At 31.9% G+C, this 15,314-nt stretch overlaps 1 protein-coding gene across 7 annotated transcripts in view; it reads left to right on the top strand.

Moving 5' to 3' along the window:
* Positions 1-15,314, top strand: part of RhoGEF2 (Rho guanine nucleotide exchange factor 2) — a 498,291-nt gene that overhangs the window by 15,903 nt on the left and 467,074 nt on the right. For 6 of the 7 annotated variants that reach the window (XM_072519486.1, XM_072519503.1, XM_072519501.1 and 3 more), the window contains exons 2-3: positions 5,774-5,988; positions 11,562-11,669. In XM_072519486.1, the coding sequence (XP_072375587.1) occupies positions 5,774-5,988; positions 11,562-11,669 (323 nt within the window). The remainder of the gene's footprint in view (positions 1-5,773; positions 5,989-11,561; positions 11,670-15,314) is intronic. The other variant, XM_072519493.1, reaches the window with a different exon arrangement.

Consider the following 15,314-nt stretch of genomic DNA (forward strand, 5'->3'; position numbering starts at 1 on the left):
TATATACCAAATTAAATGTCGTTATAATAATAGTAAATCGTTATTTGATACACATACAATATTTGGTAGTAGTAGGTAATAAAATCGAATTTTTTAGAAAAAAATTGTTTTTTTCTAAACTCCTTTAAACAAATTGTCCGGTTAATTACATAATTTTATAGCAAAAAAGTATGTTCGTAAAGTAGGCGAAAAGTACATATAAATTAAAAACCAAACATTAAAATCCATCGAGTCGTTTAAGAGATTTGAAGATTTTATATTATTTTTGGAGCGCACGAATAAAATACTTCCTTCCTTTGTCCCTCTAAGAGGTCAGCGTTTGTACTTCATTTTTGAAGCTTTACCGACGACTTTCCTGAAGTTCAAATTGAACAAAATTTTTTTACATAAACTATGAATATTCCAAATTAAAATGGCGCAAATTACATCTCTTAATTGTTATAAACAAATAAGCTGTGAATTAAAAAAAAAAAAAAAAAAAAAAATGGATAACTTTGGCCCTAATTGACATAGTTCAATTTTTTTTCCTTAAATTCGTGAAGTAATATACAAAAAGTTATTCTATTTATTCATTTATAAGTAAAAAATTAGCATATTTTTGTAAAATTGTTTTTCAGTAATAATAAATTTTTTTTTCGATTTTTTTGACTATTTTTAAAAAGCAACACTTACTCTTTCATTTGGTAACCGAGAGATTGTACATCTCTTAATTGTTATATACAAATAAGCTGTGAATTAAAAAAATTGAAGCAACTATTGAAGCCGATCGCTTCAATAGTTGTTTCTGAAAGGACGGTTAATTCTACACAAAAAATGCGAATAAACGTTTTTAGAGTACTGCCATTGAGAATTTCTTACCTACCATTAATTTTGCTCTTAAATTTATTTGGTTTTAACGATCTATCTTAAATTTCAGTATTTGATACCTTATTACGCTAATATTTATTTTTCTAGACTCGAGTGGTTTATCACTTTAATAGGAGTATAAAATAAGCAATTTTTTTCTCTTTAGGGTTGTATTTTTTGTATTCCCAATGCGAAAATGAAGTATCTCAAGAAAATAAAATTACTTCGGTGAAAACTATTTTCAGATAATGTAAAATACTCCCGTCTTCAAAAGTATTTTATATGGAATCTTAGAGCGCACTAAAAAATCTGAGAAAACAATCAACATGATTTATTTAAGATTTTTTAAAAGAGTAAATTCATGTAGTATCATAAAATACTCCCATTTTCGAAAGTATTTTTAATGGAGCCTTGAGCTCACTAAAAAATCTTGAAAAATTCAGAGAGTGCTAGTTCCATTGACCACTTATCACCATGATTTTTCTCAAATTTTTTGAACGAGTAGATTCTTCTATAGAAGCAGCTGAAAAATGACTCACACTTTTTAAAAAAATATTGAAGTATCCAGGGAGTACAAAAGAGTATAACGAAGTATAAGGGATAGTGGGAAACTTCTCGCCTTGGCTGATGGCCGATATTTAAATTTTATGGATTTAGATTAAACTTAAACTTAAAAAAAATCAAAAATAATATTGATTGTGAGCTGAAAGATCTTTTGTATATATCTTACACTTGTGTGTGGCTTTCAGATTGCGCTTGCTCTCGAGTCCCTTTTGCATCGAGGATTTGCTTTGCTTCCATAAAAGGTCCTATCTTCATCTAAAGCTGCCTTTGGCGACCACATTGACCCATCTTATTCTATTCACGGCAGCTCGAAATAGATCAGTTGACGTTAGATCAGACGATTTCCTAAGATTGGCCAGCCAGGATATACGTCTACGTCCAGGGCCTGTCTTGACCTTAATAGTAACACCTTAGGGTGTTAATATTTGCTTTGTCTTCTCTTAGCCCCTGTAGAATGTTATGCTAGTTGTGTGGTGTATATATGAGACCCTTAACATACGTCGGTAGCACCACATTTCAAATGCCTTCAACCTTTTTATGGCATCTGCCTTGAGACTCGAGCTTTCTACTCCGTAGAGGAGGACACTAAAGACGTAACATTTAAGAATTCTTATGCATATATTGATACTTAAAGATAATAAGTTACAGAGAATCTTCCTAAGACCGTTAAAAGAGCTTCTTTTCTAAAACACATTTTATAGGGCCGTTAAAAAGTCCTATAAAACGTGATTTTCAATGTCTTTTGTCTAATTTGTCGGAAATTTTGTTTCCTCCACTCTGGTATGTTTCAGAAATCATAGAAGGATAATTAATTTTTCCTTGCTTACAATTCCCATACCACATTGGTACTAATCACGTGTGATTTCAGTGTTTTAATACGTGTTTCCAAAAATATCTGACAATTTCTTTTTCCCGATATTTTGAAGAAGCTTCATGAGCTTTCTTGAAACGCTTTTCGGAATGTAAGTCGAGACCTCATAACAAAAAACATGTAATCCGAATTACAATGATTGTGGTTTATTCCCAATAATATAAAATAGCTATTCAGTGCCAAAAGAAAATAGTTTCAGAACCGTGTATAAATCTCTTGTATTTTATGGTTTATTATGAGTAACAACAACTGTTACTCATAATTTATTTAAATTTGGAAAAAGTAACATTGCATAAACCTACAAAAACTACAGAGAAAGTTTTTGTCACCTTTGTAAATAATTGCTGGCGTTATTTGATTGAATATGTAGTCTATGTTTTTAAATTCTGTCACATTACAAATAATTAATTACAAGCTTTAGAATTTTTTTACTAATTGTTTTATAGAAACAAATAATCTAGGCTGGTGAAAATAAAATGCTTGCATCATTCATAAATAAAAATTAATCATAAAGAAAATAACTGTAACATGGAGGTTAAGAATATGAAATTTCTGTAAAATGAGAACGAAGGTCATCAAGCGATGATTAACTATTTATATATATATATATATATATATATATATATATATATATATATATATATATATATATATATATATATATATATATATATATATATATTATGATCTGCTTTTTCTTACTTTTATATTAACTTTTTATTTATTTAATTACTTTAATTAATTATTTAATTAATTATTTAAGTGTCACAAAATCATACATAAAAAATAATCTCAGGGTGTCATTTTATTATACAAAAAAAAAAAAAAATAAGTCAGCTTAGGTTATACTTATCTTTTCTCGTGGCTTCCAGTATCTCTTAGCTGTTCCTTATCGGGATAAATTAGGAAAAAGAAATAAATAGAAATAACATAAATAAACAAATACAAATATCTTTTATTATCAAAAGAAATAATATTAAGATTTATCAAATAAATTCCATGGGCTTAACTGTCCCAATTAAAATAACATAAACAAGAAATTTGGATATTCATAAAATAATTACATGTCCTATGAAAAAATTTTGAAATATTGGAATCTTTGTTAATATGTTTTTGTACTCAAAATATAAAATTCTGAATATTATAAAAAGAAACTTGTTAAATTTATTTACCAATATTAATAATTATCCTTGGACAAAAAAATTTTTTTTATAAAATTTATGATATTTTAAAATAGCGATCATTTTCTGATGGTATAGAGTATTTTATTTGAAACATACAAACATTCTGTCGCAAAAAATAATTGACTGACCTTTTAATTCACACCCGACGATGTCTCCTTTCGACCAAAACAGCTCCCTCTTGTTGATTATGTTAGGCTACCAATCAAAGCCTTCTCCGTTTTAAGTATCAAACTCTCAGCATACCAGCAACTCTTTCCCCAAAACACGAGCAGGCCTCTTTTACCAGTACTCGTTCAACAAACTAAAAAATTCTCTCCTCTCTTTCATATACTAATAATGTCCTGAGACCCAAGTATATTTTACTTGGTGTCGCAAATATTTTTAATAGTTATAGTTCTTGTGACTTACTCACTTGAAATTTATGGAATCAAGGAGGTATTCGACTTCTCAACTTTGACCTATCTCTCGTTCCACCTTTCAGCCAACCACTTCTCACTATTACCAAACTGGTACTTGCTTCTTAACTGACTACATAAAACTTCACTTGCTTTTTTCGGATTCCCATCACATAATAATCTTTCCAATCCAACCTTTCAAACATTCACTCTCTTTCATCCCCATTCCAAAACTCGCTAACCAATCAGAAAATTACTATATCCCGCCTCTCATATTTTACATCAGAAAAATCCAAGCATCGCTTCTAAACAAATTTCTTTGAAAATGATAACGGTTATATCTTATACTTTCTAAATACAATAACTACCTGGTGGCCTTGGCCTTTCCAGCGAAACAAAACAAAAGGCTTTTAAAATATAATATCTAAAAATACCGGTAAACAATAATTGTCTATTCACATTTAAGTATTTACTAATGTTTTTCAGTCCTTCAGGGTAAAACTCATTATGGATAAACCCACTGCTTAAAACTAACTTATAACAAATATTTACAAATCGATATACAGGGCGTTGCATATTTATGTGCCCGCGTTCTATAACAAAATAAAATTTTTATTCTATCTTTGATTGATAAAATGAAACGTAACAATATATATATATATATATATATATATATATATATATATATATATATATATATATATATATATATATATATATATATGTGTATATAAAGAAGCACTTGTTGACTCGTTTCGAAAAAATAAAACTATGTTTGGATCGGTTGGAGTCAATAAAAAAGGATTCTTAGGGAACAATTTTTAATTACATTCAGCTGTGGGTACAATTATTTTCAATAAGTAAAATAAAAATACAAATCATCTGATAAAGTGGATTGAATAATAATTGTAAAAAAGTAGTAACTCACCAAATAAAATTATTTAACGAATTTGCTGCAAAACGTATTTAAAAAACATTATAAAACATTTTTGATAAATTATAAATAAATTAAAATAGCAGCTAATAGAAAAGTACAAATTAGCCTTAATGTCATGAATGTCAACTTCGAGAGAATTGTCAAAAATAAATTAAACTATAAACTAACTTTCTCTCTAGAGAGGTACTAGAAGAGTAGCTCTGTCATGGCATTGCTCGACAGAATACTTTGCTTACGTCTATAAAAAAATAGGAAGGGCTGCTCCAGTGTACTGTCTATCGTTAAAGTCTGGTGCGATGTATTTTGTGAGCTTGACTACCTGGTGTTCGCTAGAGTGTCTGGCTCTAAATCCGAATAAGGCATCTGATATCACCTGTAGTCTTTCTGTTTCCTGATTATATATATAAACGTTTAAAGATGAAAAGGTAAAATAATTAGATCAATTTTTGTTCTGTAAAGAACTAATAAGGAAAAGATTACACATAGGACATTCATATATAAAAGCAAAAAAAGCTAGAATGAAGAAACATAATGCTAAGCCTTCTTAGGGAAATGATAAAATTAATCTTTTGGGTCTTTTGGGCCCATGAAACATAAGAACATTCGGGAAAAGATGGTGAGACAAGACAGAAGAAAACTTCAAAGTATTGAATGTAGTAAAGAGAAACACAAAAAAGTGAATAAAAAAAGAATCAAAACAAAATACCTAACAAATTAAGAACACACACAACTAGAATAAATAAATTAAACGTAAGTAATGTATTTCATAAAAGATCATTCAAAAATGAAAGACTGTGATGAATTTAATACCTGTGATATTAAAAATTGGCCAAATGAAGTATAATTTATAGTAGACGCATTTTGCTGGCAATGTAGTTTCTGAGAGTTTCTGTCAGTATCCTATCTTATTATGATACTTTATTTCTTCAAATAAATTTAAGGAGAACTTAACCATCTGCTTTTATTTTTGTTTCAGCAGCAGCCCATCTTTGTGCATGAATGGTTCCATGAGGCGGCCGTCTCCAAGTCCTGGCACGCCAGTCTCGGGCGGTGTGGGGCGGCCGGCCTCCCTTATGGATCATGCTCAAAGCCAACAGCACGTGGTGCGCGTCGTAGTGAATAGGGATGAGAAAGGGTACGGGATGAAAGTATCCGGCGACAACCCCGTCTATGTACAGAGTGTAAAAGAAGGTAGGTTTTGTTTATTTCTGATTTAAATCTATTTGATTACAATTAACCAGTTATGTAATAGACGACTGGCGCGTCTTTATTTTTTTAAGTATTGACCTTATTTTGGATACATGGTATGACATCATATTTCCTTAATCGTGCCATACTGAATATTTGAACAGGATCTTAGATATAAGGCGAGAAGCTTGGGTTGATTCGAAAAAATATTCCCATGAAATATTTTTGCCTAATCACATTCGTGAGACATCCTAGAATAAGGTTAAAAAAGTCGACCATGCGAAAAGTGGCTGCAATTTTATTTAAAAAAATGTTTTTTAGCAAATTGTAAAAATTAACTTTTTTGGCTAGGGCAATTTTTTTTATCTTTTGGATCCTTCTGAACAAAAAAGGTCTCTTGCAATTTTTTTCTGAATTTGATCATTTTCTAAAAAATTTAAAAGTGAACCAAAACGAAAAATGACTATTTTCAAGGCTCAAAAATACAAGTAAAAAATATTATTTTTGAAATCATCAAGTGCTTAAATATAATTTAAATAAAAACCTTTTTAATTATTGGTAATGAAGTGCTTATTAGATAAGGCGAAAAACTCGTCAGTGGTATGTATATTCATAAATCTAACTACCGAGCACACGTCCTGTTATAAAATAAAATAGAAAAATAGGTTTAAAAATTATCATCGGGAATTGAGAGAAGAAGTGTTGAATTTGAATTTAGGCACTTGGTGATTTCGAATATCATATTTTTTACTTGTGTATTTGAGCTTTGAAAATCGTCATTTATTATTTTTTCAATTTTAAATTATTTAGAGCAGACGTTCCAACCAGCAATGATACCTTCTTAGCTACATTTGCCGATGATACGGGAATCTTGGCAGTGGATATCGACCCAAATGTAGCATCACAAAAAGTACAAAATCAATTAGATCAATTACAAAACTGGCTTAAGCGATGGAAGATCAGTGTTAATGCTAGTAAATCAGTACAAATTACTTTTACAACAAGAAAATCTACATGTCCACAAGTTTATATTAATAATACTCCTATTCCTATAAAACCAGTTGTCAAATTATTTGGGATTGCACCTGGATGAAAAACTTACATGGACAACTCACATTAAAACTAAACGGAAACAACTAGATCTTAAACTAAAAAATATGAACTGGCTATTTAACAAAAGGTCTCAGTTATCTCTTGAAAATAAACTCTTTCTGTACAAAGCTATACTTCTACCAGTTTGGGCATATTGAATAGAACTATGGGGCTGTAGTAAACCTTCAAACATTTCAATCCAAAATACTCCGTATGATAAGTAAAGCTCAATGGTATGTATCTAACCAAACACTTCACAATGATCTTGACATCCCATTACTTAAGGACATAATAAAGAATCACTCAATAAAATATAAAAATCGCCCACTGATCACAACAACGAACTGATAAATAATTTATTCACCCAACCACTTGCCGAAAGAAGATTGAACAGGGTATGACCAGAAGACATTGAACGAACAAATTGTACGAATGTCTTCGACAACTTTTTCAAGAATGCATAAACACAAGCGAAATCCCTACGGAATGGAAGATATCATACCTCAGCACTATACATAAAAAGGGTGATAAAAATTGTGAACATTACCGAGGAATAGCTGTAACCGGATCTATGAGTCGAATATATGGAAAGGTGTTAAAGAACCGAATCGAGAGAGAATACTTAGATTATGAAGCAGAAGAACAAGCAGAATTTCGTACTGGTCGATCCACTATTGACCACATTTTCTCCTTAACCCAGATAATAGAAAAAAAGATGGCAAGGAATCAAGAGATTCATATGTTGTTCGTCGACCTACGGAAAGCCTACGACAGCGTTCCACTGAAGAAGCTGTGGCAATCAATGGAAAGCACGAATATTAATATAGAATTAATAAAAGCCGCCAAAGGGCTATACAACCAACCAATAACAAAGATAAAAGCAGGGACACAAATAACAACAGGATTTATAACATCAAAAGGATTAAAGCAAGGATGTTGCTTGTCTCCCACTTTATTTAAAATATACCTCGAAAGTGCTTTAAAAAGATGGAAACAAAAATGCAGGACAATGGGGATACCGCTCACCAATACTATGGTATATACGCTTAACTTTGCAGACGATCAAGTAATAATGGCTCAAGATTATGACGATTTAAACTATATGGCACGAAAATTAATTGAAGAGTAAGATATATGGTGTCTAGAAGTAAATAAAAAGAAAACCGAATACCTGTGCATTGGAGCAGAACAAAAAGATCTCATATTAGACGATAACACTACGATAAAGCACTGCTGTGACTACAAATACCTAGGTATCACTATTTCACAAGATGGAACATTAGACAAAGCCATAAGAGAGAGAAATACGTCAGGGAGAAAAGCCATCACAATGTTAAACACCATTTTATGGGACCAATCCATCAGCAAAGAAAATAAAAAGAGGATATATGAGACTATAGTAAAAAGTATCACTTTATACAGCTGTGAGGTATGGCCACTGAAAGAAAGAACACTGTCAACGCTGAAAGCGACGGAAATGGATTTTTGGAGGAGAGCCGCAGGAAGAACAACGAATGCCAAAAGAAATACTAAAGTGGCAACCAGAAGGAAAGAGAAAACGAGGTAGACCGAGAAAAAGTTGGAGCGAAGGAATAAATAAAGAACTGACAGAGAGGGCCATAGAAGAAGATCTATGGAACAACCGGTCTAAGTGGCGATTGGAAGTCGGAAAACGGCGGAGAACGTTATAAACCGACAAGTAGTAGTAGTAGTATGGCCAGAAGACTTACCGTAATAATACTTAGAGAACCATCATTGGACGGTACCTAACTCACGTTAATTTACTTACAGACTATTTACTTATTACTCTGTATATACAGTAAATTGTAAACATGCAGTGTAATAATAAAAAAAAATTGACGATAAAATTATTTAGACGATATACTTATAGACTTTCTATATAGACTATATAGAAAAACGAGATTTGGCACTCTAGGGGTGACCGAAAAGGGGAGGCATAGTTTTCTTATCGTCAACGCACGGAGCGACGGTTTTTAATTTAATTTATTTCATTTTATTAGTATTTTGATTTTATTTAAGGATTTCAATTTTTGTGGATAGAACACTCTGCAAAAATTATCGAATTTTTACCGTCGAGTTAATACAAACTTTATTTAAAATTGATTTCGCGAGCGTAACTGACATTCAAAATCACCGGTCGCTTCAAGCCTTGTTTCTAAAACGGTTTATTCTACAGAAAAAGTGCTAATAAAAATATTTATTTAAAATTGTCTCTGCTACATTTCTTCTTTAAAACATTTTTTCTACCGCGTACAGATTCTTGGTAAGTTGATTTTTCGTTTTTCTCCCTAGACGAGGGTGTGTTTAGGCGGAAGCACAAAATTTTTTTGTATCTTTTTTGAGGTCCCAAAATTGATTTCTTTAGTGGTTTAATAGCATTTTCGTCTCTGACGACTGGAGAGTAAATAAAAATAGTAAGTAAATCTTATTCTGGGGTATCTGACGAATAAATAGAGCTTTTTTAAATAGAGATTTATTTGTAATTATTCTCTATTCTATATCCTATTATACAATATATAATATATATACAGGCAACAACCACTGTCAAATTTCATAATAATAGTAATCGCATAAAAATAGGGTGGGGGTTAGACAAGGAGACCCAATGTCTCCTAAACTTTTTATTACTGGCATTGAATTTTGATTGGCAGACAAAGGAAATAAAAATAGATGGAGAATATCTAAACAACTTATATTACCTTTACTTGTCTCAGTCCTAAGTCCTCAGCTATTACTTGTCATAATAGCTGAGGACTTAAGAATGACAAGAGAGATGATACTTGTGGCTACAGAAAATGTACGTTTAGATATAAACATCTCGAAAACAAAAATAATGACAAATTTGGTACCCAATCAGAACATTAGTATTGATGGGCAAGAAGTAGAACTCGTAAATAAATACCTAAGACATGACATTAGGATTGGGAGAGATCCATGAACTGAAGAGAAGAAGCGGTTTTGGGAGGGCATCATATGGAAAACTGAGAGAAACTTTTATAGGTAAGCTGCCCACACGCCTGAAGAGAAAGGTATATGGTCAATGCGTCCTCCCATTGTTAACATACGGAGCAGAAACACTTACTCTAACAAAAGAGAGTTACACAGAGAAGAATGGAGCGATCCATGTTAGGAGTAACTCCATGTTAAGAGACAAAATAAAAAAGAAAGAGGTCAGGAGAAGAAGCAACCTGACTGACGTCATCGAAAGGATAGCCAGATTAAAATGGAGATGGGCAGGATACATAGCTAGAATGACGGATGGGCGATGGACAAAGAAGAGATTATTGGAATGGAGACCAAGGGAAGACAAGAGAAGCGTCGGTCGACCACCTACACCATGGGCTGACGATGTAAGAAGAAAAAATAAAAACTTGATGAGAGTGGCGCAAGATAGGCTGGGTTGGAAACACGACGAAAAGGCCTATGTTCAGCAGTTCCACTTCAACGTTCAATTTGTTCATTCAGCTCATTTGAAATTGTGAATTCTCTTAATTTTAAAGTATTTTTTTCGAAAGTTCGAAATTTTTATTCCAGTTAGTTATAAGAAATGTTTTCATTTTGATTTGTCTGATCCTGTTTTGAATGTTTATCATCTTATTGTTTTATAGACAATTATGGCCTTAACTGCGTCTCGCACCCCCGCCCTGTCCCTGATCACTTGATTAGGAACTCGAAACGCGATCCTTTTGACTTAGTAACAGACTTATACTTTAATCCTCCAAATTCTGCCCAGCTAAGACCTGTTCTTTGAATCCCACGTGTTTGGTTGTCTCTTTGGATGCCTATCTCATTCATACTTGTATAGTTACTTGATTGATGTTAATGTTATTTATTTGAAGAGGAGCTTTAGTCACTAGATTTGTCGTGAACTGGATTTTTTAAATATTTATTTTCAAACCGACTTCATTAGATGATTGTCTCTTTCAACATTTATTGTGCTTCCTCGATATTATCTGAAAACATTACAATATTGCCCGAAAAACATATCGGGCTCCATGCTATTAAGCATATCTTGCAGGAGGTTCACAAATATTTTTATGGAGATCTATCTATATTGAATTTGTTAGTTGTTTGTAGGTTGTTTGGCATTTTAGTGTTTGATGTTTCGTTCTTGTAAATATATTTGATTTTTGCTACATACCTATCATCTATTTTACAATTTGCTCAGGAATCTAAGAGTTTTTATTGATTCGCTTTTATTTTTTTACTGTTGAGTCGAAGGTCATTTCGACGTCTACAAAGACTATTGGTATAAAGAGATTTGGTATTATTATATTAAAAAGCGTTTAAGATAACAGTGACGATTGAAAATTAAATACATCCGCAAAAACTTCTATTAGAACATTCCAATAGATAACACTTCCAATAGAACATTCTATTTTTTTGCTATTTACAATTTACGTCCCTATTGGGACACCCTTTATATTTAAATCGCCCGTTTTAATATACACGTTGTTTTCCAGGTGGTGCAGCAGAGAAAGCTGGTCTTCACGCTGGGGATAAAATCGTCAAAGTCAATGGGGTTAATGTAATGCAATCGACGCACACCCAGGTTGTTGCCCTCATTAAGTGTAAGTTTATTTTTATTTTGACTAAACACTTTGTATCAGGCATTTTAATCTTGTAGTAAAATCATTATAATTACATATCACGACCAGATTCGGCTAATTGGACAATTATAATAAACATTTCTCGGAAGAAACAATAAAACAATGGTTTTTTTTTGTGGTAAGGTTGCGTCGATGACTAAAGAAAGGTGGTTCAACATTTAAAAAGTGGACGCAGGCAAAATGCTGTGCATCCAAAAATTTTCTTTTATATCATACCTTCAGAATAAAACGGTACTCAACTGTATAGCGTAGAGGAATTGCTTCCAACACGTTGCAAATAGAAGCACCCAAAAATTTTTAGTTTAATTTAGTTTAGTTTTAGTTAGTAAGTTTTGGAAGTGTACTGTTAGTTAAGGTTGTAAGGATTTGCCAGGAATACTGACTCAAGTTGAAAACAATTCTCCGTAATTTAAGAAAGAAATTTCGTATTTATTTTCTACTTTCTTAATTTACTATACCTAATAATCTGACTTCTGTCAAAATTATTTTATTTTTTAGCAAAAGTGAAGTAGAATTTAGTACCTACTCTTTTCTCAACATTTCTTAAAAGTTTTTTGTTGCAATCTTATCGCCAGTATTACATGCGTTCATCACAATCTTTAGTGGTACTACATCCCTAGTTGAGCCTCGATCTTCCGTTTCGTTAGTCGTTCCCGTCCATTATCAATTTGCCGGGCCAATCTTCGTCGTTTATACCACCCGTCTACTTCAGGCTTGACCTGCCTCTACTACTGCGTTATAGGGTTCGTATGAGAGGATAGTTTTCTATCGCTTTCAAACGTTTTCTTGACATGTACGTCTTGCGCATGTTGTCCTTTCTTTTTTTATACAAGATATGGATACGGCCAAAGCCGTGTAGCCGCGTTTCAACATATAGCTACAGCTGTAGATTCATTAGTGGGATACGACTTTTGCGCGGGGGCTGCATTTCTGCTCAGTCTTTCAGAAAATCTAAAATTTAGCTTATCTTCAAAAACTCACAAGGGATGGAGTTGGAGGGTGGTTTTTGGTGTCATTCGATAGATTTTTGAAAAATAATACACACGTGTTTTTTAGTTTTTCATTTCAAGTCTATTTCTTGAGATATTAGACCGTTTCCTTAATTTTCCTAGGGTATCAGGATAAATTGTTTTTTTCGATTATAGCGCCATCTATCAACAATTCGACAAAAATATTTCAAATAAAAGTTTTTATTTTTTTATGAGGAATCCAAATCTGCAATAAGGGGGTGCTGCACAGGAGGTGATGCTGGGGGTTCGTGTTTGGTGTCATTCGATAGATTTTTGAAAAATTATGAACACGTTTTTTTATGTTTTTCGATCCGATGTAAATCTCGCGAAATATTCCACCGTCCCGCTTCTTTTGGCACACCCTGTATAATAATAAATAAGATCACAAATGTGTGTATAGTGTGTTTATAAAGTGAAGCGAGAGATCAACATTTATGGAATTAAAGAGGAAATGTTCAAAAGTTCAGGACGCTAGACAAGAGAGCAAACTTAAGATAATTGTTTAATAATTATTCCTAACATGGAAATGACGCGATTTCGGAGAATGCAGAATCAGCTATTGATAAATTAAAAATGACAGTATAAGTCGACCTGTCAATTATCTAATCCGCTTTTGACTATAGATGCACACGGATCCCGCGGGACAAAATACGGGACGGGACTGCGATTTTTGTTGCGGGACGGGACAGCGATTTTTTTGCGTGTCTGGCCTGTCGCTTTGTCCTGCGGGACGTCCCGCATGTCCCGTAAAAACTCTACTTTTATTGTTATCGGAATTATTTGGTAATTAAAGTTAAGCAAGTATCTGCATTATGTTTGCAACGTAAACATATTTATAGAAATTAAAAAGTTTTCTGATTTAATAATTCATATTGATTAAACATAATTAACACATTTAGATAATACATTATTAAGATGTCATTTCTGGGGATATTTTCACAGGTTTCTTCATGGATATCATAAAATGCTATTTTATCTTCTTGGTTTGCTTCTTCTGTAAGGGTATAGCAGTTGAGTATCGATGTTTGCTTGTTTATTCTCTATTATGATATAGGATATCCTTCCATTAACTGCTTTGAATTGTATTACTTTTTCTCTTAATTTTCTATTCACCATAAAGACTGTCCCATTTTTCACCTGTTTGTTTTCTTCAGAATAGTACATAGTAAAGTTTTTTCCTTAATTTAAATCATATTATACATAGCTTAAATTTAAAAAAAAATCGGTCTTTTAGTTTTGTGCGATCTGTGTGTCTATCCATCCGTCTGATGATTAATTAGTGCAGCCAAAACTGCAACAGGTACAGAAAAGCTGGTAATGGAATCAAATTCAATATTAAAATTTATGTGGAGGAACAATAATGAAATCGAACTTTTTACTTCCGGTTCCGAGGACTTAAACTGTGATAGCTCGAGTAATTTTGATCACGGATTCGTCATCTACGTAAAAAAATCCATAAACTTTTGTAAAAGTTTATATTTTCGCCCGTCTTATTTAATTTTATTGTTCAATAAGTAAAATAATCATTAAAAATATTTTTTAAGATAAATTTTATGAAACGGAATTGTGTTTGTTTGTGTAAACTCCCGTACTACTTTAAAATAAAAAGAGAAAATCTAAATTTAATTTAACCATTATTTTTAATTATATATTGTTTCCTCTTCAAATGTTTACTTCAAAGGTTGCAATAAAATTACAATGTACGGTTTTTTATCTATTTTTTAGATTCACAAATGAAAGTTTTCTTCTGGAGTATATTGAAGTCTTTTTGGATTTAACGACTCATAAAAATGATTGAATTCTATATTAGGTCGGGTTAATAGCAGAGAGTTGCACATGATCCATATGTTTAACGACTTTTAGTGTTGTTTGATTTATTTTCATTTAATTAGCTATTATTTTGTAATGGATCGGTTCCAAAGATTTTACGAGAACGATGTTGATCATTTCTTGTTACACGTGGGTTAAATAATGGTTAAATTACAAAGAAAACTAGTTATTAATATGTACTTGTGAATATATAAGTGAATAAATAAGGTATTCTGAGAATTTCATGTAGAGAGGATGAGTCTAATGCTGGCAATCTGAAAATGAATATGGTAGTCATAACTAGAGACCGGAATACATGCAAAATGCATTTTTTGTATATCTGGCATATTTTACACAAATTTCATATTTTTACCAGAAATTCCATGTCTTTATATTTTTATAACAAAATGTATATGGATGTGTCGACATTTTGTCGAAATTGCTCATTCAAATTCCCCGAGTAATAAAATCTCTATTTCTTTGAATCATTTTGTGCTCATCTGCTATTGTAATAAATGGTTTTAGGTAAACGGGTAAACAATTAACAACCCTAATATACAAACAAAATGAAACATACATAAACATTTTCAGTGGGACAAGTTTTTCCGAAATCCAAAAACCGGAAGTGTCATTGAAGCTTTTAGGAATAAATAGCTGTATGAATCTTAGAAAATTACATTAGTTTCGTTTATGGTTTTCGCATGTTAACGTGTGCATTGAGGCAAATTTTAAAAGTGCATTTATAGTGTAAGTTTATTTCGTAACCCGTGACTTCGTTATTTGTTTA

Source organism: Diabrotica undecimpunctata, chromosome 1 (genome assembly GCF_040954645.1).
Source record: "Diabrotica undecimpunctata isolate CICGRU chromosome 1, icDiaUnde3, whole genome shotgun sequence".
Classification (NCBI taxonomy): Eukaryota; Metazoa; Arthropoda; class Insecta; order Coleoptera; family Chrysomelidae; genus Diabrotica; species Diabrotica undecimpunctata.